Source organism: Eleginops maclovinus, chromosome 16 (genome assembly GCF_036324505.1).
Source record: "Eleginops maclovinus isolate JMC-PN-2008 ecotype Puerto Natales chromosome 16, JC_Emac_rtc_rv5, whole genome shotgun sequence".
Taxonomy (NCBI): Eukaryota; Metazoa; Chordata; class Actinopteri; order Perciformes; family Eleginopidae; genus Eleginops; species Eleginops maclovinus.
The window spans coordinates 19,163,452-19,186,539 of record NC_086364.1 but is presented as its reverse complement, the minus strand read 5'-3'; the positions used below and the strand labels follow the sequence as shown (position 1 = coordinate 19,186,539).

The 23,088-nt window shown below is 40.8% G+C and overlaps 1 protein-coding gene across 1 annotated transcript in view; it reads right to left on the bottom strand.

Annotated features, from left to right (window-relative positions):
- Positions 1-23,088, bottom strand: part of LOC134877800 (protein kinase C beta type-like) — an 81,742-nt gene that overhangs the window by 27,264 nt on the left and 31,390 nt on the right. The window contains 5 exon segments of the mRNA XM_063903444.1: positions 3,380-3,476; positions 5,348-5,482; positions 7,372-7,528; positions 14,286-14,414; positions 14,859-14,970. Coding sequence (XP_063759514.1) covers positions 3,380-3,476; positions 5,348-5,482; positions 7,372-7,528; positions 14,286-14,414; positions 14,859-14,970 — 630 coding nt within the window.

The following is a 23,088-nucleotide window of genomic DNA, read 5'->3' as shown; positions in this document are numbered from 1 at the left end:
TGTGTGTGTGTGTGTGTGTGTGTGTGTGTGTGTGTGTGTGTGATGCAACCCATACGGTTTCCCGACTCATCAATGGATAAAAGGCTCTATCTGTCTCCATCTGTTCTAAAGCACACACACACACACACACACACAGGTATTTGTGAGCAGCAGAGCATGCTGAAGGCAACACCCTGAAAGCCTTCAGAGATCAATGCTGCGCTCTTTGTCTACAGCCATGTGTCCTAATGTGTGTGTGGTGAAAAAGTAAATAGGATGAATGGCAGAAGGACAGATACATTGTCTAGAAAATGAAATAGTTTTACACCATCTTGAAAGGTTATTTGCTTTTGTGGATATTTGTGTAATTAAAGGGGCGATAGACACGCCTTTTGCTTCAACTTATCATCAAGTAATTGTCGATTGCACAATGTAATGGCTGTAGACAATGACACCCTCTGCCTTTAAGTTGGTTCCCTATAAGCCTCGCTTTTCACTAAGCAATTTTGTCTGCCACAGGAAACAATCCCAGGAAAATAAAGCTGCAATTTACGACACAAAGGATGTTGCCACTTTAAGCAGTGATGGAAATCGTATGTACAATGTATTTATCAGGGCTAAGGGGAAAAACAAAAAGGACAGGTAAAGAGCAAGACATTGTGACTGAAGTGAGTACAAATATGTGTGTGTGTGTGTGTGTGTGTGTGTGTGTGTGTGTGTGTGTGTGTGTGTGTGTGTGTGTGTGTGTGCATTATTTATCACTGTGACTGTCTTGCATGTGTATTTGTATGAATTTGCACTGGGTGAAGGGAGGCATGCAGGTCAAAAAAGTGAAGTCTTTCTTTGTTGTGTGTGTGTGTGTGTGTGTGTGTGTGTGTGTGTGTGTCTTTATTTTTCTCTGCCATCTCTCTGAGAGCTTCACGCTAGAAGATGACTACATGCTTGTGTGTGTGTGTGTGTGTCTCTCTCTCTGTGTATGTGTGTGTGTCTGATAGCTGGCCCCTTGAGAATTTGTCTCAGTGAACGTCTGAGGACCATGACCTTGAGGAGATGGAGGGAAGGAAAGACAGATAAAAGGGAGAGAAACACACAAGGGGGCACTCAAGGAGACAGAGGACAATACAGATAAGTGAGGAAGAGAAAGGGAAACTAAATGGAGACAAGGGGGGAGGATAGAGAAGAAGAATTACGAAGACATCGACACGCAAAAGCAGAGTCTTGCACAACGAAAGACTCCTTTAAAGACCGATTGCACCTGCTGTATGAGCAGAAATCACCACAATGGCCTGCAATGCTACACACAAAAATGGCCATCTGGGTTCCACTCGCAGGGAGGGACTAGTGAGCCGATTGATTGATGCAGGGCGACGTGCACGTGCTGGAGTTCATAATTTAACCATACCCTGGATGTAGGAAGGGCCTGATCCCTTCACAGCCAGGTAGGCCAGTGTCTTGAAGGGAATTAGGCAGCAACCAGTAGCCAGTGACGGGAGCAGAGAGGAGGTGTGGTGTGGGAGTTTAGTTTATTAGAGATACCAGATACCAGGGTTTCCCGCAGCACTTTACAGCTTAGGCGGCCACCTTAAGCAATGCACGCCTGCCACCTTAACTAAGGTCTTCCAAAAAACAAAAACAAAAACACGAGCGATATTCGCCGTGTTACTCTGTCCTGTTTCTCTCTCATTCCAAACCGCGACCAACGCCAGCCTCCCTTCTCTGCAGAACGCATTTAAAGAGTAATAATACAACAAACCGTGTCATGATTTGGAAAAAACCAACGAAGCAGGCCTACCTCACCCTGCGCGCCTTCTCTCTCTTCCCCACCACCCCGTCCGTCCGTCCGTCAGGCGGCAACGCCCCCTCACCCCCGACAGAGTCTGTACTCTTACGTGTGTTTGTGAGGGATCGAAATAAAATATGATATGATATTCTGTACTAATATAACACTATGAAAAGAGCCATTGTGCATATTGGGTGCTTTTACTTTTGATACTTTGAGCACATGTTGCTGTTCTTCTACTTAAGTAACATTTTGTACTAACAAGTACTTCTTCTTCCACCTCTGGCTGGATGTGTCATTATGCTAAGCTCAATATCTTCTTCAATCCTCTGACTACAAGTGGGACTAAAGCAGGGACATGCCAGAAAAGCTAAAGTAAAACTGCCTCTAACAGTTCCAAATATCTCTCTGATCAACACTTTTTTCAGAATGACTGTTTTAGTTTCAGCAAGACAGAAGGAGCAAAGAAAACATTTAAAAAAAGGAAACACACCGAGCAGGGTTATCCTCTCCACTGCCAAATGAGTTAATGAGTGGGCCTACTGGTCAGCCACACACACACACGCACACAAACAGGCACACACGTCTGGACCTGTAGTGTGCCAGACCGGATGGCACTATAAGTGTGCCTGCCAAGTGCTAACAGCTCTCCCAGAGAGGCTCTCACACAGACACAACAGAGGCATAGTGCACACACACACATTCACAAGCACACCAACACATTCAAACACATGCAGGCACACATTTCTCACATAAAATAACACATAGATATAACTGTGTCTCAGTGTGTGTACTTCTGTAATTATATCTGCCATTTTAGGTGCAGAAGTTCATCTCAGTGAGAATTATGGCACCAGGAGTACCAAGATCTCGTGATCATAAAAAACCCAGCTGCGATTTCTGTTGCACGGTAAAAACAGCACAACAACAGAAAGATATACATGTGGTTTCTTTTCAGTATTTAATACAGTGTATGAATCACTATGCTAGTGTCGAAAACAAAGCTGCCGTTCATTTTGCTGGGTTAATCGAGCAATGATTTGTTCCTGCCAACGATAACCTTGCTAGCTAGCTAGATAATGGAGCGATCAACGCAGGTGAAGGCAGAGGCCGTCATGTGCGATTCGAGATAACCATGGATATATAAAAACAACTTTCATTTGAAAGCTGCACAGTGCCTCGTGAAGCCAAAATGGCGTTGCTCTCATTGCAAAACTAACCTGATCTGGGCCCTCATATAGCTCAGTTGGTAAATCTGATGGCCCATGTACTCGGCCTTGGTCCCCAAGTAGAGGACCTGGGTTAGAATTTGGCCCGGGTCCATGTGCCGTTTGTCTCACCGTCTGTCTCCCCTTTTTATAGCTGTCACTCAAATAAAAAAGGCTCTGGTTGCCTGACCATCACTTAATCTTAGGGCAACCTCATACATCTGTTTGGCTCATGCACACCTGTGTTTTCCTTAAGCACCGCCTCTAATCCGCTCTGGTACTGCGGTGTTTTCTCCGGTCTCTACTCAGTCAATTTAAATAAAGGTTATTTTGGTGTTTGTACTTTATGAACTTAATATAAAGTTATCTGCTGAGTCAATGGGAAAAACTATTTTTACATATGCGCACAAACCTCAAATTTCTGCCGTAGCTCCTCGTTGCCCTCCTCCCCTTCTGGAGCGACGGGAACATTGAAGTACTCGCCTTCTTCCTGGGAGAGCAGCTTAAACCTGCAGAGAGAGAGAGAGAGCGAGAGAGAGAGAGAGAATATTTCCAGTCAAATCAATTCCCAATTAGTTTTTACAATTTAAGCGTTTAACTGCTTCCATTAGCCGAAGCTGCTGACTGTTAGCGCAGCATTTTAAAGTCCTCAAGAATAATCAGATGATTATTTAGTAATTCACTCTCCTTCATGGTGATCCAGCAAAGCCAGACAGAGATGGGGAGAAACACAGCCGAGATGCTTATCACTTAACAAAATCATTAGAAGATAATTTCTCACATTGGGCTCATTATGTCTGATGCTATAAGCTCATACCTCACAGTATCACCCATAGATTCATATAGTTAATAACATTGTTCTGGGTGTTTATGATTTAGCGACACAGATATAAACCTTTAATCATCTTCTTCTCAGTAATCGTGGATCTGTTGGTTGTGAGCATTTTCATCCCAGCATCAGTTTTATTCATTTTAGTTTAAAGCAGAGTTTGATGGTGAATATTAGTCGCCTTATGTAGGGGAAGTTTCATCCAGTTGGATGTAAGAAATGTCCACGGTCAACATCTAAGTCTTAACCACCAGTTTTGTCCTGAGATGTAACTTTGAGGAATGCATCCAGCAACCTGCTTTGGTCCAATTTGGGCTTATGTGACACGTATTACGTACAATGTTTACTTTCTTTACACAGACCAGATTGGTGTTTCAAAAGGTTACATCTGATATCTCTAACTTATTTTACTTCAAATAGTATTTTTATCTTTCATGCTTAGGGCACTACTTTCATGAACCCTGTGGTGCAAAACAACCAACAGTCAAGTCAATCAGCTTTTGGTAGTTACTGTACACCATCAGGCTCTCGGATATCGGGTATGACCATAAGACATGCAATAGCATATGGGTGTGTTAGAGGCTGTAGCCAATCACATTTGCTATATTTTAATATCTTTCAATCACATGGATATCTACCACTGGTACTTTGGGAATCACATGGAGACTTTTCTTCAGGGTAAATGTGTAGTCGTCCAGCATGTGCAGAATCACAAACACAAATGCAGCTCAAATGAACAGCCAGCAGCAGTGAGTAGCCATGTGATCTATTGTTAATGTAAACATGTTGATTAAAACAACTTCAGATGCTCTTGTTCCACGGAGACATCTAAAGGAATGAAAGTTGATCAAACACGACCAACAGTTTAAAGCTCTTTCAACAATCAAATCTGCTCCTGGCTGTTCGGATGAATGACGCTGCTGTGGTTGGATAGTGATGGAGTTACTGGGTTTATGTGAGATATTTCACCTAGTTAGAAAACATCAACTCAAAGTGATCATATCAGATAGAGATGAGTTTCAAATCTTTCCCATAGAGGGCTTTAACAAAGAAACACACAGGAGTTTAGCTTCAGCTGTTCATGTGACTCTTTCCTCCTCCTGGTGCCAGCAGGTGTGAGGCTTTGGAGCTTTACATAGATGGACTAGTAGAAAACACACACTAGCATGGATTCTCTTTACTCTGAATATCAAGTTTTTTTTTAATGGCATCCCTCCACCTCCACCTCCACCACTCCACCTCAAAGCTGGCATCTCATTAAAAACCCTGACAGAGCAGCATCAGCAAAACGAGAGGAGGAGAGGGAGATAGGAAGATATAGAGTCTGAGCTAGAGAGGGAGAGATAAAGGAGCAGAGATAAAGAGACAGGGTTTGGCACTGAGTTTCACCAGAATAAAAAGAAAGAGATCCAACTAAAGTATTTCTCCAACAGTGCAGTAATGAACAAGGTCACCTTCACTCTCCCTCCTCCTCTACCTGAGCTGTTTCCCTGCCTCTCATCTCTCCACCTCCCCTCCCTCCGCCCCCAACCGTCCAACCTTTCATCTCACCATCCATCCACTCCTTGTTTCTGGAGCTCCGAGATGCCGAATGACAGTGATCCCATGAAGTCGTTGCGGCTGGTCAGGTCCCAGTCCCAGATCTCCACCGACAGACGGCGGTCCTTATCGTACTCCTTCAGGTGGCTGCGGGAGACACAAGGACAATCAACAGTTGGATAAAGGCTGGGAGAAATACCTGTAGGGGTTTTTAATGTATATATTTTACGTGTAATGTTTTTTAAGAGTCAAAGGATTGTAGAAGACCTACACTAAAGACAAAACGTGTAAAAAAAAAAACAGAACAAATACAGACTGACACAAAAAAAGGGGCAGTCATCACAACTTTGTGCATTTACCAAATGATACGAGAGAAACAATTGAATAAGATACGATAGAACACGATATGATACGATAGGAGAGGATGCGATAAGATACGACAGGATACGATACAATAGGAATTGATAGGTTAGGATACAATAGGATAGGAAAGTACACGATATGATAAGATACAATACAATACAATAGGATAGGAAAGGATACAATATGAAAGGATACAATAGGATAGGAAAGTACACGATACGATAGGAAAATATGATAAGATATAATACAATACAATAGGATAGGATAGGATGCAATAGGAGATACAATAGGATAGGATAGGATGCAATATGAAAGGATACAATAGGATAGGAAAGTACACGATACGATAAGATACGATAGGATGCAATAGGATAGGATAGGAGGCAATAGGAGATACAATAGGATAGGATAGGATGCAATAGGATAGGAAAGGATACAATAGGAGATACAATAGGATAGGATAGGATGCAATAGGATAGGAAAGGATGCAATAGGATAGGAAAGGATACAATAGGATAGGAAAGGATACAATAGGATAGGATAGGATGCAATAGGATAGGATAGGATGCAATAGGATAGGATAGGAGGCAATAGGAGATACAATAGGATAGGATAGGATGCAATAGGATAGGAAAGGATACAATAGGAGATACAATAGGATAGGATGCAATAGGATAGGAGAGGATACAATAGGCTAGGAAAGGATACAATAGGATAGGATAGGATGCAATAGGAGATACAATTGGATAGGATAGGAGGCAATAGGAGATACAATAGGATAGGAAAGGATGCAATAGGATAGGAAAGGATACAATAGGATAGGAAAGGATACAATTCGATACGATATGATGCAATACAATACATTGCATCACAGCACCTTCCTTTGCAACATCAACAGCGACAAATACTATACATAAAAGAGATATTTAAGATAATATTACAATGACTGAAGACAATATGTTCAAGACTCTTTAACGTACAGTACGTTTGAGTTAGGATTTAACTCTTAATGTAGTTAATTTGAGGATTGACTGGTGCACAAAGAGTGCTTCAGTCTAACCTTATTAAATGGTTTCTTTATCTCTGATATGATGGTATAACTCATATTCACGTAAGAACATGAGAGCATATGTAGCCCCTGAAGTGTGCCTAGTATAGCTCCTCTGGTAATCAGATTCATCTCTTTTTCCAAACACAAGAAATGAAATAGTAGGTGTCTGTGGTAAATGCAGCCTCTGTGTAACATTCAGGGTGCAAACTGTCTGTCATATATTGTTTTACTTTGTTGGATAGGTGCAAAAAAACACCTTTCAAATTGAACATCTGCACCCACATGCCATGAAAATGCAAATCCCAGTCCCCCTCCATGCAAACTGTGATGAAGCTGATTAAGAATGTAATTGGAGCCAAGTGCAGGAAACGACCCCAAAAGCAAGGTTTTATGATTATAATATGCCAGATGTTTTTATCGGAGCGCCAGCGGTTACACATGCTTGGAAAGACGACGAGCATAATGTGATGCTTTAAAAAAAAAAAAACTGGGTGAGTGAGAGAGATGGAAGAGAGGAAACTGAGATTAAATTATTAAAGTGAAGGAGAGCCGAGAAAAAAGCAGACAGACAGATGGATAAATAAAATAAGAAAGCAGCTAACACGGTGTTATGAAGCCTTACAATTTAAAGGTCTCATTCCAGGTGGGGTTCAGGCAGCACTTTATGGTCTTGGTCTTCTGTTTACTCTCGCTGCGGGGGTCTGGGATCAGTTTAAGCTTCACGTAGGGGTCTGACAGCCCGTTGGGGTCCATAGGAACCAGATTCCTGCCCTCTTTGACTGGAGGCAAGAACACAGGCGATTAAGAGGGGTGGGGGGGTAAGAAAAGGGAGGGAAAAGGTGAGAGGAAACATTTGGATTGAAACAAAAAGATTTTCAATGGATTTTACATAAGCACGAGTTACAATAACCAGGAATATTAAATGCTTTTTTATTTCTATTTTCAATTATAGCTTCTTTGAGCTTATTATTATTGTATATATTCTTTTATGAGCAAGATTTTTCTTTATTACCGATGAACTCTGATTTCAAATGAGCCAAATCAACTTTTTTTTTAAATGTATAGATAACCAATTAAAAAGTTCCTTATTCAAATGAAGACTGAGATGAACATAAACACCAAACAGAAACAGGGTAAGAGTAATCTTAATAATTAAAAAAAGCAAAGGTATTTATTGCTTATTTAACCCAAACGAAAGACAACACTCAAAGTCATTTAAATAGTAAAACATTTAAACCAATTTCACAACATTAATCCGTACATGTTGTTTACTGTACACGTGTGATCTATTCTTTTTAGATCATGCCCTTTTTACTACTTTATTTTTTAGGGAAGACTACCTGTTGTTTGCCTTATATATACAGTGCTACCTTTCCAGACCTCCTGCTCTGAAGCAACAATACAGGACTCTCCCCACCATTTAGAAAGACCAATTATCTTAAAGGCTGGAAAGGGGAGTAAAATGACGATTAATCACCACTCACATGTATTACTTATTTTCCACTCTCCTTAACAACACTCCCCTGCATGAATTGAAACAGCAGCGGGTTCAAATACATCCTCATTATACCTGCACCCCTGACATTGAGCAATACGGCCAAAGAAAGAGGTCTTAAAGTTTCATTAAGAATCACTATCATTTATCATACTTCATTTCAACCCATATTCAGAAGGTTGGCAGGTGCCCCTTACACAAACTAATGAAAGTAGTCATGGTAAACTTGAGGCAATGGGAAACACACACACACACACACACACACACACACACACACACACACACACACACACACACACACACACACACACACACACACACACACACACACACACACACACACACACAATAACCACTAGAGTTGTGTTTGGGGTTAAATCCTTAAGGTTGTCACATCTGTCTTTAATGACCATGTAGCAAAAATGAAGGTTGCCAGTCCCAACACTAATCCTTCTTTAGAGGCCGTCTGTTATTGGGCTGTAATCGCATTCTAGTGGCGTAACATCCCCCAAGATTGTATGTGTGTGTGTGAGAATTTATGCCTGTGTGTGTGTGTGTGTATACAATTATTGTTGCTGGTCAAGTTGGGGGTCACATCCAATTACCAGAAGCAGGGGTGGTGCTGCTGTGTCTTAAGTAGATCGCTAGGGAAGCACACACTCTCTCACACACACACACACACACACACACACACACACACACACACACACACACACACACACACACACACACACACACACACACACACACACACACACACACACACACACACACACACACACACACACACACACACACACACACACACACACACACACAGAAGTCTTTCCTACCCGCCGCTTTAACAGACACAGCACAAAGTACTTAACTAATGTAGCACAATAATTGTGTTCTGGGGAAAATGATGGAAATGGTCTGGAAGTAGTCACATCCTGTAAAAAATATTTTAAAACTGTTTTGTTTCCGTTTTTCTTTCCTTGAATACTCAAACCGGGCATCTTGTAAGAAGAAGTTTGACTCATAGTAAAAAACCAATTCACAGGTTCAAGTTAGGGCCTCTCGTCTCCACACACCAGCTCCCCGTCAGAGGGGTGACATTAATTATTCATGACCTTTTAAGAACTCAGCCTAGTGCCCAAAGATCCCTCTCTACAAACGCGGAAACCTAAAACTACGTCTCCTGGTATCTCGATTCACTGGGTCACAATGTGGTCACATGTAGTTTGCTTTCCTAAAGAGAAACCAAATGTGCATTTTACCACTTCGTTTTGGAGTTCACACGACTTTCTTACAAACAATCAAAGACGTTTAAATGTGAAGCAACATGGACTTGGACACTTAAATGTAGGTCCTCAGTGAGATCCCGTTGGGTTGTGTGTCTTTATTCAATCTAATTGGCCAGTGCCAGTGTCTTACCACTGTATGTCAGATGCCAAATGATCTGAGTTCCTATGAGAGTGATACTTTTCCGACTGCCTCCGCCAACATGATGTTGAGTTATAGGTAAAAGTACCTCTTTCGCAAAAACATCGTTTTTCTTACAATTAACAATTGAGATGCAAAGCTGCGGCCTCCTCCCAAACCATGACTGAAGGGAAGAGCTTGTGGCGTGAGAAAAAATCTTCAAGAAGTCAGAAAAATTAAGTTTCATGCCGGTAAAGCGCCCTGATACGCTAAGCTCTGAGAGGTTAACCACAGCACAGGCACAACGGCCAGCATTAAACCCTCAGCGGAGCGGGTCAATAAATATTAGATGATGCCTGTTAAAGTGACCATCAAATGCTGGTTGAGGTGAGCTATAAAGAGGGTAGCATGCCAAATGGTCTCAAAGGACACTTACAGTAAATACAAGAGGGTGTGTGTTAGTGTGAGTGACAGGATGGATCTACTTGTGCATGCACATGTGTGTGATCTGCATGTGACGTATGAAAATCTCGCTCTTATACGTGCTAATTGCAATGCGCATGTATGGGTAAAGATGTGTGTGTGTGTGTGTGTGTGAGTGTGTATGCGGGAGATAACGCATGTCTTTGAGTCTGCAGGGAGTGTGAGTGGAGATGAGAGTGCAGTAACAGCAGAATACTGTATGTGCACAGCAGCGTGGGCGTGGGCAGAGCACCTTTTCCCATGTGAAACAGCCTCAGCAGAGTCTTACTGAGAGTCTTCCTTCCGACTATTACTTGCTTTTATATGTGCTGCAAAATGTGCAACGTTTTTCCAGATTATTTAAAGACATATTGAGATTAAAATGTTTGTAGGAGCAGTGTGAATCCTGTTTATATATCCTGGCTTAAATAGCCTGGTGCTACCATGCTGCAACATGATGAAGCAATTACTAGCTGGCTTTGAATCATTTGATCCTTTAATTTGAGCAATGAAAAGTCAAGAATCAAAACCAATATTAGGGTCGGAAGCCTTACCATGACTAATTGGTAGAGCAAATTTCTCTGAGCCTGACATTAGACTCGGGTATAGATGTTTGAGTACACTACTCTAACCTTCCTTACTTGTTTTGAATATAAGGCGACCGAGCTCAGGTGGGAGATTGGTCGTTCAGACAAAACAAAAAAGGCTTAGGTATCAAAGGTAACCGTGGTTTCGGCAGATTTAGGCAAAGTAAAGTGTTCAAACTCCTAACGAGTATACACAAATGTTTTACTTGTGGACCTTTGGCTGTCTATACAACTAATTGTAATTCTAACGGTTATTTTGTATATTTTTAAGGTCTTATTGGAGGGTTGATATGTTTTATAAGGACATACTATGCTAAAGTTGAGGTTGTGCTTCTACTGGGACATGTCTCCATGCTTTAATGGACCTAACCTGTGGAATGACCTCCCATTGCACATTAGACAAGCCCCTTCACTGCCCATTTTTAAAACTTGTCTTAAAACCCATTTCTATTCCTTGGCTTTTAACCCAGCATGAGACTATGTTTCTGTATTTGTTTCATTGGTCTTGTTGTTTTGATATTGTTGTTTTGTGCTACGTGTTTTTATCCATGTGCAGCACTTTGTTTCAGCTGCGGCTGTTTTTAAAAGGGCTTTATAAATAAAGTTGATTGATTGAAAGTTGATTAATGTTCAAAAAGCTCTCCTCCTGTGCTGCAGCACCTCTTTTCACCTCTGTCTTAAATCAGAGCCCAGTCTGCTCCTCTGATTGGTTAGCTTAGAGATGTCCGGCCCCCCCCGCCAATCACGTACTATGTGTTGGAGCGCTAGCCAATAGAAGTGCGAGCGTTATCAAGTGATGTCACTATACTACAGAAGTAAACACAAGAGTCCAATGGAGGCGTTTCAGGCAGGGGGGAGAGAAACTCCCTCTGGATGGATCTTTGGGATTTTAGTCTTTGCAGACCATTAACATGCACACAAACCTATATAACGCACTACAGGAAAGGGAAAACCCTAAATAGCATAATAGGATCCCTTTAAAGAATAGGCACCTCCCACCCATCTCCGTGACAGCTGTTTTTTTACACCCTGCCTTTCAGATATCCAACTATAAATCCATTAGGCAGAATGTGCCGTACTAAAGGAAGGGGGCACCTTTCAAGGCCCCAATCCCACGTCCCACTGCCTGTTCCTTGTCCTTGAGCTCGATGCTGATCCTGCATCTCTATGGGCCCTGTGAGCTTTGATCCCCCAGTGAAAGGGGAGGGATGTGACTTAAAAGTGATCAATACAGTGTCACTTTATACCCATGTCAATTGCTTTGATTAAATCCACAGCCAGTGCATTCTCCATTTCTCAGTGAGGCAACCATTTCCACCAGCTCCTGCTACGTTAAGATGTGGAATAATTCTGAGTGCTTCTAAAATTCATTCTCTGTGGTGGTGTTTCTTTTTTTTTTTTAACCTTACTGCAATGTGGGAGTAATCTACTAGTGGCTCCACACTGACCCCTGTGGACAGACATGAGTACTACACCTCAAAATGCATCCTGTATTGCCTGTCAACTATTACCACATAGAAAATGAGGGGGTTTGTATAACAGCTGGCTAAAATCAGGAATTTAAACACACATTAATGTCTGTTTTGGCACAAAAAATGCAAAATCCTTGCTGGCTGGATAATAATATTGGGGACACACTGACAGAGATGAATGAAATAAATAAAATAAGATCATTAATTATCATTTTTTCTTGACAGTTTATATTATTCAGCTCTATTTATATTCTGTAGCACTGATTTCCTAGCAGTAAATGTGTGATAAGTTTGCTCTCATAATTTCTCACAGTAAATACCAGCTAATGATCAGTCCACCAGCGTAGGAAGAGCGAGTAGGACAGGGAAAAAGAGGGATGAACCCCAGCAGTAGACCATGAAGGGAAAGTGCTTAAACATGCAGAAATAACAACATCCAAAAGTTATTAGAACTGTTTTGTTATTGGAGACTTTGTTGTTATTTCAGATTATGTTTATTGATTATATATGAAGTGCAACCCCAGAGGTATTCATAATGTCTCTATTTTGTAGCAGAAATCCATTAGTTTTCTTTAAACAGGAAGAAATCGCTTTATAACGTTCATAGATCCGCAATAAAAGTCAATTACATTTAGTCAGTAATTACGTTTGTAGCTCTGCCAAAAAGTAATCCAATAAATGTGGGCAATTCAAGCCTTAATCAGGCCTCCATTTCCCAGGAAATATTTATTTCTACTCAGAAAAATAGTGGCAAAGCTGAAGGTGTAGAACATGTATGACCACTGCAGCTAGGTCATTAACTAATATATATTCAGATGCAGTCAGATCTGGGAGATGTGAATAACTGTGTAGGCGCACTTTTGAAGTTTTTGTTACATGTGGTACTGTGGGGGCTACTCTACAACAGCTAAGGTTAAATCAGCTCACCTAGTTCCAAAGATTACATGTTTCGTAAGTCACAAGATTAGAAAGAAGGAAATGTCCTGCTAAAAGTTAGCTCCACATCGTTATAGTTTGATGTTTTCTGTTTGAGGCACAGCTGTAATTGAGCCACAAAGCAAACTTAAATTAAACCTTTGATGCCACCTGCAGGCAAGACAAGGAACTACAGGTAAAATAGAAAGTAGGAGCACTGTTCTCTAACATTTATCATACCAATAAAAAATGAGGCGTGTCAGGACACTCTCTCGAGGAAACAAGCTAGCCTGTATTTGACCCATTACATTAATATAAAACTTATTCAGGGAAGAAATGAAGTGAGAAGTTATAATTTCACTTTAAATAAATACTTCTTGTTTTGGCAGTTATAACAAATGACTGGATTCGGTCATATGTTGTTAATTTCCTGGTTTGATGATGTTTTTAACTGCAAATGATTGGCCAAACATAGATAAAGATGCTTCCAGAAACATCTTTACATCCAAAAAGATCAACAGTTGATATTGGGTAGCAACTCCGTACCTTAAAATAACATTCAACCACCACCACACAGCAAGATAAATACTGGGAATACTAACAGACTACACTAAATAAACCAGAACACCAGAAGAAAGACGAAAGCAGAATAAATTCTAACCATCATCAAAAATCGGTTTTGCCCTCTATTACATTCCTAATGCACAGATGCTGACCATCTTTGGGTGAAAGCAACAGGTCAACATATTCATCCTAAGCAGTATCCTCCATACCATATATAAAACCTCGTTGCGATGATAATGTTTGTCGTTTGGAGACAGAGTGTAGTTAAAGCTTGAGTAACTCATTAATTACAAAGGCCAGCAGTTCAGTCAGGAGTCAGGATATTAACCTTTTTTATGATTACATTTTATCTGCATCCGCTTGCTGAATTAAACTTGTAATGGACACAGAATAAACAGCTGGTTTATAAGTCTTATCTCATATGTAACATCTGTTGCATCCATCCTGTACCTCTGCAGATCTACCAGCAGAGGGAGGCACATGACTGGTGTTATATGAACACACAGCAGTGTGTGATGGCTGTGTGCATGAGTGTGTGTGTGTGTGTGTGTGTGTGTGTGTGTGTGTGTGTGTGTGTGTGTGTGTGTGTGTGTGTGTGTGTGTGTGTGTGTGTGTGTGTGTGGTTGGATAAACTTACTGGTGACAGTGAGTACGTTGGTCTTGACCTCCGCTGTGATCTGGAGGCGACCTCTCCTCTCAGTGTGGTCTGTCCCACACAGGCTCGGCACATTCGCCACACATCGCTTATGGATGTTCATCATACAGTCTGGAAGACACAACAACAACACGCACGCACAAACACGCACACGCACACACACACACACACACACACACACACACACACACACACACACACACACACACACACACACACACACACACACACACACACACACACACACACACACACACACACACACACACACACACACACACACACACAAATGTCATATCCACAAAAGACGCAGTGTAGTTTTGTCAATGAAAAGCTTAAGGTTCCTCCAACAGTGCAAAACACAATAAAAGATAATATAGACAAAATGGAACAAGTAATTTACAGAAATATAACATGTCTAAATGTTTGTTTAACAGCACAGTGAGTTGGACAATCAACTATATGGAATATAATATGAGGTAGTATGCGTTTGCATATGGAAACCAGATCAATCACAAACAGTGAGGCATGAGTGGATGTGTGTGTTGTACATACGGTCACATCTCATGCCCTGGTGTAGAAGGCCGTAGAGCAGAGAGCCACAGTGATCGCAGAAAGTCGGGCTGGAGTAGGTATGGATCTTAAACTTATGCTTTGCCCTCGGGTCCTGGAAGGAAGGAAAGAAAGTAATTATGGAAGAATCTGAATCAATAATATCTCTATTTAAACACATTTACCATATACGACTCAGTGCTTTAGACAGAAGGAATCTTTTATAATAAAGTGTGTGTGTGTGTGTGTGTGTGTGTGTGTGTGTGTGTAATATATGCAATCGAGCTCTGTAAGGATCAGCTCTAAGTTTATTAAAGCTCAGCATTGAATTTAAACAAGATCACAGATAGAGTAGGTACAAGAATTCAGATCAATGCAGCAGACACATACACACACGCACACGCACGCACACACACACACAGATTAATTTAAAAAATGAAAATCAGGTAGTAATTCCTCTTTTAAACATTTGGGTGTAACCAAAGCATAACACAGGCAGGTGCACACATGCTATTTCTGTGTGTGTGTGTGTTGGTGGCAACCGCAACCATGGCTCAGTGGGCACACACACACACACACACACACACACACACACACACACACACACACACACACACACACACACACACACACACACACACACACACACACACACACACACACACACACACACACACACACACACACACACACACACACACACACACACACACACACACACACACAGTGAGAAACATCCAATCCACCACTAGAGAAGGTTCCAGGTTCTGCAGTGAAGCGGGAATGCTTTAAGTAGGAGTTTAAATATTCCTGCCAAGGGGATCCTTCACAGTTATGAAACATGTAGCCACACTGTTAAATAACAATATACAAATGATGCTAAGCAGCTTGGACAGCGCCAAATATAAGAGCTACCTAGCAACAAAGCAACACATCTCTTAAGAGGACATATTCTGCTCCTTTTCAGGTTCATATTAGTATGTTGTGCCTCTACTGGGACATGTCTCCATGCTTTAATGTTCAAAAAGCTCTTTATTTTTCTCATACTGCCTGTGCTGCAGCATCTCTTTTCACCCTCTGTCTGAAACCAGAGCCCAGTCTGCTCTGATTGGTTAGCTGGCGTGATTAGTCAACGGCTTAGGGATGTACCGCACCTTATCCTATCACGTACAATGTGTTGGAGTGCTAGCCAATAGAAGCAAGAGTGTTACGTTGTCAGGTCAACAAAGGAGTCCAATGGAGGCACCAAAACAAACATAACATACTACAAGAAAAGGAAAACCCCCAAAAGCATAAACAGGGCCTCTTTTAGTTCATCTTGCTATCACAAGTCTATGGTGTTGACTTATAACAGATCTCTTTGACCTTTGTGTGTACACGCCTTTTTATCATATGAGCAAGAAGAAATCAGCTGATTGATTTCATCGTCTCCTGCAAATCTGTCCTGGAAAATAATATTGAATTTAGGCTGTCACTGCCTGAATTATACCTAGCTTCCCCAAGGTGTCTTCAGTAGTGTGTGTGTGTGTGTCTGTGTGTGTGTGTGCTAGTTATTTCTGATTGTGCGGCTGCCTGTGATGGCGTGTTTGTTTGCGTGTTGGCTTCATTGCAAAGCTGTGCGTATTTGCATTTGTGCGTATGCATCTGTGTGTGTTCGTCCCTCCGATGCTTCTCAAGGACAGGAACACCTCCTGCTTGTTTTTGTTCTTCTTGAAAAACAAGGAACCATTGTGCTGCTATAGCTCCAGTGATGAGCAATGACAGGGAATGATACGAGGGCTGATGAGAGAGGATGACAGCTTCTTTACAAGATAAAATACATCCACCTTATAAATGCAAAGATTCATCAGAAACCCGCCCAAAAATACTGTCAAAACAAGACAGTAGAACAAGAAAGAAAAAAGTGAATAGGGACAAAAAGGCATCACCCAGCCTTCTCCTTTTATAAATTGGTGCATGTGAGCTCTTGATAGAGAGAATAAATGTCTATTTATTGTACTATACAAGTGTCACCCGTCGAAAAGCCCTGAATCAGGCCAGAGTCAGAAGTGGGAACTGTCCCTGATGGGTTTCCAAACTCATTGGCTAATGAGTTTGACATATCTGTGACCCCTTGTCGTCCTCCGTGTAAGACATGAGATTTCCTCAACAGACTGTTTCTTTGCATTCACTTCGGTTGCCTGAAGAAGTAAAAAAAATCCAGTATCTGTCAAAGAAGAATCAGTTCCATCTTGTCCGTTTTAGAAATAAATGACAGTCTCTCGAAACAACACTGACAAATATGTTTTTCGAGTTTTAAAAGCAGACAAATCTAATGAGTTAAGGTTCTAAAAATAAAAAATCTATAAGGAGATGTCTTGCAGTGTACCGTTGTCTGATAGTGCTCTTAAGAAAATGTGTAATGTGTTCACAAGAACAGTTTGTAACAAAGTGTGAACAACATGCTTTGGATTAGGTATTTTAAAACTAGCTAACACTTCACAGCTACGGTTGGTGGCAATGTCCCCTGTTATTTTGTAGGTATTTGGTCATAAACTAAAGTAGAAAACGTGAGAGGAAAACGTGCAACACTCTGGTAGGCTCTAACTAAAGCATATCCTGCATTTTGGTGTATTCCTATCTTAATGACACCATAATTAACATCATGCTGTATTAAAGAAACACTTGAAAGCAGTAGGCATTGGAAATATGTTTACTGAGGTCATACATCATGTGAGAAGTAGGCAGACAATACAACCAGACTTTATACACAGCTGAATATTGAAAGAATGCAAGTGTTAGGCAAGAGGTCATGGACATATTCCCAAATAAACTTTGTTCATTCAAAGTTTTTCGTTATTATTCACAGTCCTTTGTGTACACTTGACACGTTTTTTTTCCGTCTGCACTTTGCCAATGTTTGCAACAGTTTGGGCTTCTTGTTCTCACTTGACTTTACTCTCTAAGACCCCACTAATTGAAAGCAGATGGTACAGTGTGGTGCGCCGGGACAAATGAGTGTATTGCGCTGCATGTGTTGTGTTACCGGGCGTCCAAACTGAAGGCGCGCTCGCAACATCAGCACATGATGCCAGAGCAACCATTAGTCAGAGCTCTAAACACACAGACACACACAAACACACTCACACACACAGTTTTCTCTTAGTCTTCTAAGACACTTTTCTTTTGTTCCGGTTAAAAACACTGGTTTCCATTATTCTTTTCTGCCAATAACATCAGTCAACTCCACTGTAAATGACACTGTGTGACAGGCAGGTTCCTAGAAGTAATAGTAATCTAGTGAAGTACATTACATAAGTAAGTATTGCACTTCAGTACACATTTGGAGGTACGTGTACTTTAACTGAGTATTTTCATTTTATTTTTCTAACCTTAATTCTACTCCAGTACTTTTTTAAAGACAATATTGTACTTTTAACTCCACTACATGGAATCGCCTGACAGCTTTTGCCTTTAGAGATTCCCTTGATGCGCCTCCTTTGGACTACTTTGTTTACTCCAGTAAAATAGTGACATAACTAAGTTACACTCGCACATCTATTGTCTAACAAACACATTGTACGTGATAGGCTAAGAGACGGCACATCTCTAAGCGGTTGGCCAATCACAACAGAGCTGGCCAGCTAACCAATCAGAGCAGACTGGGCTCTGGTTTCAGACAGAGGGTGAAGAGAGGCGCTGCAGCACAGGCAGTATGAGACCAATATAGAGCTTTTTGAACATTAAAGCATGGAGACATGTCAGAGTAGAGAAACGTAATACAAATATGAACCTGAAAATTAGTACAATAGGGCCCCTTTAAGTATATTTTGGTGCAGATAAAGTTTGAAGCCAGTATTGCTTTTTATATAATTACTTTATAAATACAGAGAACTTTTCACTGGTTCCTAGCAGACGACACAGAGAGTCTTAGCCCGCAGTCACTGACATACAGACGTATTTCGATTTTTCCTCTATTGATTTCGTCTTCAGTCCACTCTTCTCGAGTAAGTGCTTATTTACAACGGTGGAAACCTAACCTCATGTCCTGTGCAAAGAGAAATCTTATCATAAACCTGCAGTGTTTCAAATAACCAGATGCTCATTGTGGGTTGTAAAAAAATGTGCACATCTGGACTAAACGAATCATCCATCGTGATGATTCATCATAATTTAAGCCATTTTTCCAGTGTGATCAACAACGATTCCTGTGTTACAACTTTGAACTTTCTTCTGCTTCCTGACATTTAATAGACCAAACAATTAATCAGTTTATTGACAAAATACTCAGCAGATTAATCGCTATGTGATGAGAAATTATTAGATTTTTCGAGTAGCTGTTTGGTGGAACATTTTTAAATCTTCCCACCCACCTTGATTCATTAACCGTCTGCACAAATAAGAACAAAGCTAGATGTAATTAGACAGAGGCTGCCTTTCTCAGTCCTGATCAATAAAACGAATGCAGCGCCATTGTGTTTATCCCCCCCAGGCTTGTAATTCTTCTTCAGCGAATGTTAAGTGTTTCTCTCCGAGAGGCTTTTTAAAGGATTTTCTTGTTGATGGGGGAAGATGTGCAAAACAATCACTCTTGAAAAAAAAGAGGTTATTTTAATGGCCTTGCAAAAGCAGTGAAGCATAAAAAACTGATCAAAGCAGAGCAACTCCGATCTTTCCCAGCTCCTTTCCTCCTCTCATCAGTGATCATGTGGTATTAGTGAGGTTTTAGCCACCTGGTCACACATGCTGTTAAATAGATAATTGAATATGCACAATTTACTCACTTTAGGAATCATATTTTCGGTTGTTTTAGCAAAGAGAATTGGGAAAACAACTGAATGATTTAAAGGGGCCCTATCGTGAGGTTCATATTTGTATTTTGTGACAAATTTGCATGCTTCAAAAAGCTCTTTCTCAACTTTTTTAGCCTTTGCATATCCTTTAAATGCACCAAAACCTCTATAAACACACTACACATAAGAGAAAACCCCCCCAAAAGCATAAAAGGGCCCCTTTAAAATCACCAAACAAGATGTACAGCAAGTTTGCCAGAAGCTAAAAGCAAATATTTTGCCAAGGCCTCAGAAACAGAATATTCCTAATGTATGTTTTAACAGTCGATCGGTGCTTCACACTGTCATCGGGTTAGAACCTGAAACCTGACGGGCTCTGTCAGTGTGCAGTCTGTGTGGGTTTCCTCTCTCAGCCTATACACCTGCAGGTTAGGTGAACTGTAACACTATAAACCGCCTGAAGGTGTGTATGTGAGTGTGTATGTGAGGTTTATCCTGTGTTCTAGCGTGTCCAGGTAGTGACCTGCCCCTCACATGCAGACATGGACTCTGTGGGGGGAATCATTACTTCAGGTCCGTGCAAGACTCAACACGGTTGTTGGCAAGTGAGCATATGTGTTGTGTGTTGATACGTTATTTCTCGACTCTTTTTCAGTCTCGGAGATGACACCGAATGTATCCTTTAAGTGCAGGTGTGTGCTCTTTTATGTACATAGAGATGCAGAGGATTTTAGGGGGTAAAGGAGAAATAAAATCTACCTTCAAAAGTAAATACATTCACAAAGCAGTGCTTCCTGCTCAAGGAAAAACGCTGGAAGTTCCCTTCTTTCCAATCTTTATGCCAAAATAAGCTAAGCAGTGGTTAAAGAAATCTTCTTATCAGTCTAACTTTTGACAATAAAGAGTATGTTTTACATAAAAGTGATCTATTTCTTTACGTTGCGACAAATCGTTCACCTATAAAAAGGTACACAATGACATTTAATCAATACCTTGAGCCAAAAATAACTTCTCATTTCCTTTTGCAAAATCTCTCAAATAATCCTGTGACATTGCTAAACATTACATCAATCTGTATGTTTGCAATCTGTAATATTGTTTCCTTGTAATCCCTATTCAGAGTCATTTTGTCTGAATTTGAACACATAACACCTGTTGTGCGGCTGCCCTTTCTAGAAGCAGTTTCTTACATTTTCTTCCACTTTTTAAGACTTTTTCCTGTGATTTAAGGGTCTCTAAGAATAGAGAGTATCCTATGCTGTACAATTTGCGAAGCCCCTTGAGGTAGCGAGGCTTGACGAGACATTTCCATCTGAAAAATATATTTCAGGAACTCCAAGACCAGTGGGAAATAACTATATTTAATCATAGTCCCAAGATCATGGTATTCCACATTTAGTTTTGAAGCAAGTTTTGTTGCATGTTTCCTTGTCTTGTGCACAATGTATATTTTAGTATTTCGGCCTCTGGTACACACACACACACACACACACACACATACACACACACACACACACACACTGAGCACTATACCATTAGCGGGCTGTGTGCATGAAATGTAGGTTTCATTAGAGGATCTCATCCCTCGACCTCTCCCACAGGGAACCCATTCTATTAACCCAGATCTATAATTGACTTCTTCTTTTAAACATACATCGCCGACAGAGAGAGGGAGAGGCGGGGAGGGACTGGCAGGAGGTAAAGAGGGAGGCTGATTCCTGCCGACGGTGACACAGTATTACTGATTGTGAAGAATACATCTGCTTTCTGCCTGTTATGTCTTCTTCTATCTGCTGCATCTATGTGGTTTCCTTCAAAAACATCTCCTGCATTGCTGTTTTTTCATGTTTGTGACCCACACACACACTTATCTGATTCAAGGTCTCAGAGATATTTCAGCCATTTAATTGTTTGGTCAATAGATTCTCGATCTTTCAGAAAAAATGAAAAGCAAAACATTTTCTAATTTCAACATTTTTTTTCAAGCTTGTTTCCAACTTTCTGTGTCAATTAATTGAGTAAATTATTATTTTTTTGTTTATCATTGAGACTTTAAACTGACACATTTGGCAGATAATTAGTCCTGGGACATTCATCAGGGACACGTTATTGTACAAAATAAGAAATCTGCCTCAGGGATACTAATCGTGATGTTCTCTCAACATAAAAATGTAAACCAAGAGATAATAGTTTATAATAAGGAGAAAGAAAACCCCACATCAGACAGAAAAACAAAGTTAGTTGTGACTTTGGCAGAAAAGCATCGCTCGATCTTGAACAAAAGACTCTGAATAACCATTCATTGTTGCAATTAACAGATACAGCTATTGAAAATTAAACATGATACATATGCACGCTGAACATGGATTCAATGTACCTGCTGAAAATGTTTTGCTCTCCGTGTTTCAGAAAGCCCCTCTGCAGGTGTGCGTGGGAGAAAGCATTGTGTACAGATCTGACGGCACTATTAGATAATCCTCAGCAGGTGATTCATAATGTTCCATGACAAATTCAGAGAGCTTTTATGATCTAATATTGCTTAACTTGTTTCAGAACATTGCAAATATTTATGATGTCGCCTGACTTCTTCGAATAATTGACCTAATCTCAGATATTCAGTGTTCAACAGTTTTATATTACAGAACTTTATTAAAATCACATGACCAGAGCAAACCTTGGAGCTGTGCATCGTGAGACAGGCTACCGATGTCTCCTAAATTTAAAATGTGCAGCTACGATGGAGATACCTTCCCACTGTGCAGGGACCAGGGTCAAAAAACCATGAACTCATTAAGGAAATAACATGGTGGGGGTGGTGAGGCCCCGTAATTAAGAGCAGGGGCCCCCTGGGTGGAGTGGCATTTAAATAGAGGATGTACAGAATGGAGTGGGGAGGACTCAGGGAGACGGGAGGTAAATGTACGCCGAATATAGTAATATAAATATAGAAAAAAGAGGAGTGGGCATTCAAAGGGAAAAGGTAGAAGGTATACGAAGATGTGGAATGACAGCTGACGTGACAAATGAAGGGGTGTTCTGTTAGTTTGGAAACGTCAAGTTCTTTGAAGACTTTTAAAATAAGGTAAAGGAACATTTTGGAGGAAAAAACAAGAACAAGTTCGCTTTTAAAATGCACTTATTCCTATAAACGGACCAGAAACCACCTCTGTTTGAGAGATGAGAGAAAGAAAGGACTCAAATTATACAAATTATAACAAGGGAAGCTGTGAGAGCCTCCTACAGATCTTCACATTTTTAAGTGAATCATCACGAAGGGTTTACCTCCGAGTCCGCTCCCTGGGATAGCTATGATGGAAGACTCTGTCGGCTAATTGAAATGTCAGATCAGAGTGGGTCAAGCCAAGTGTATAATCATGTGGGAAATAAGACAGGTGGATGTAGGTTCAACACTGAATCTAAACATAACTCTGCTTCACTGATGGGAACTTAGGTAAAGGAAT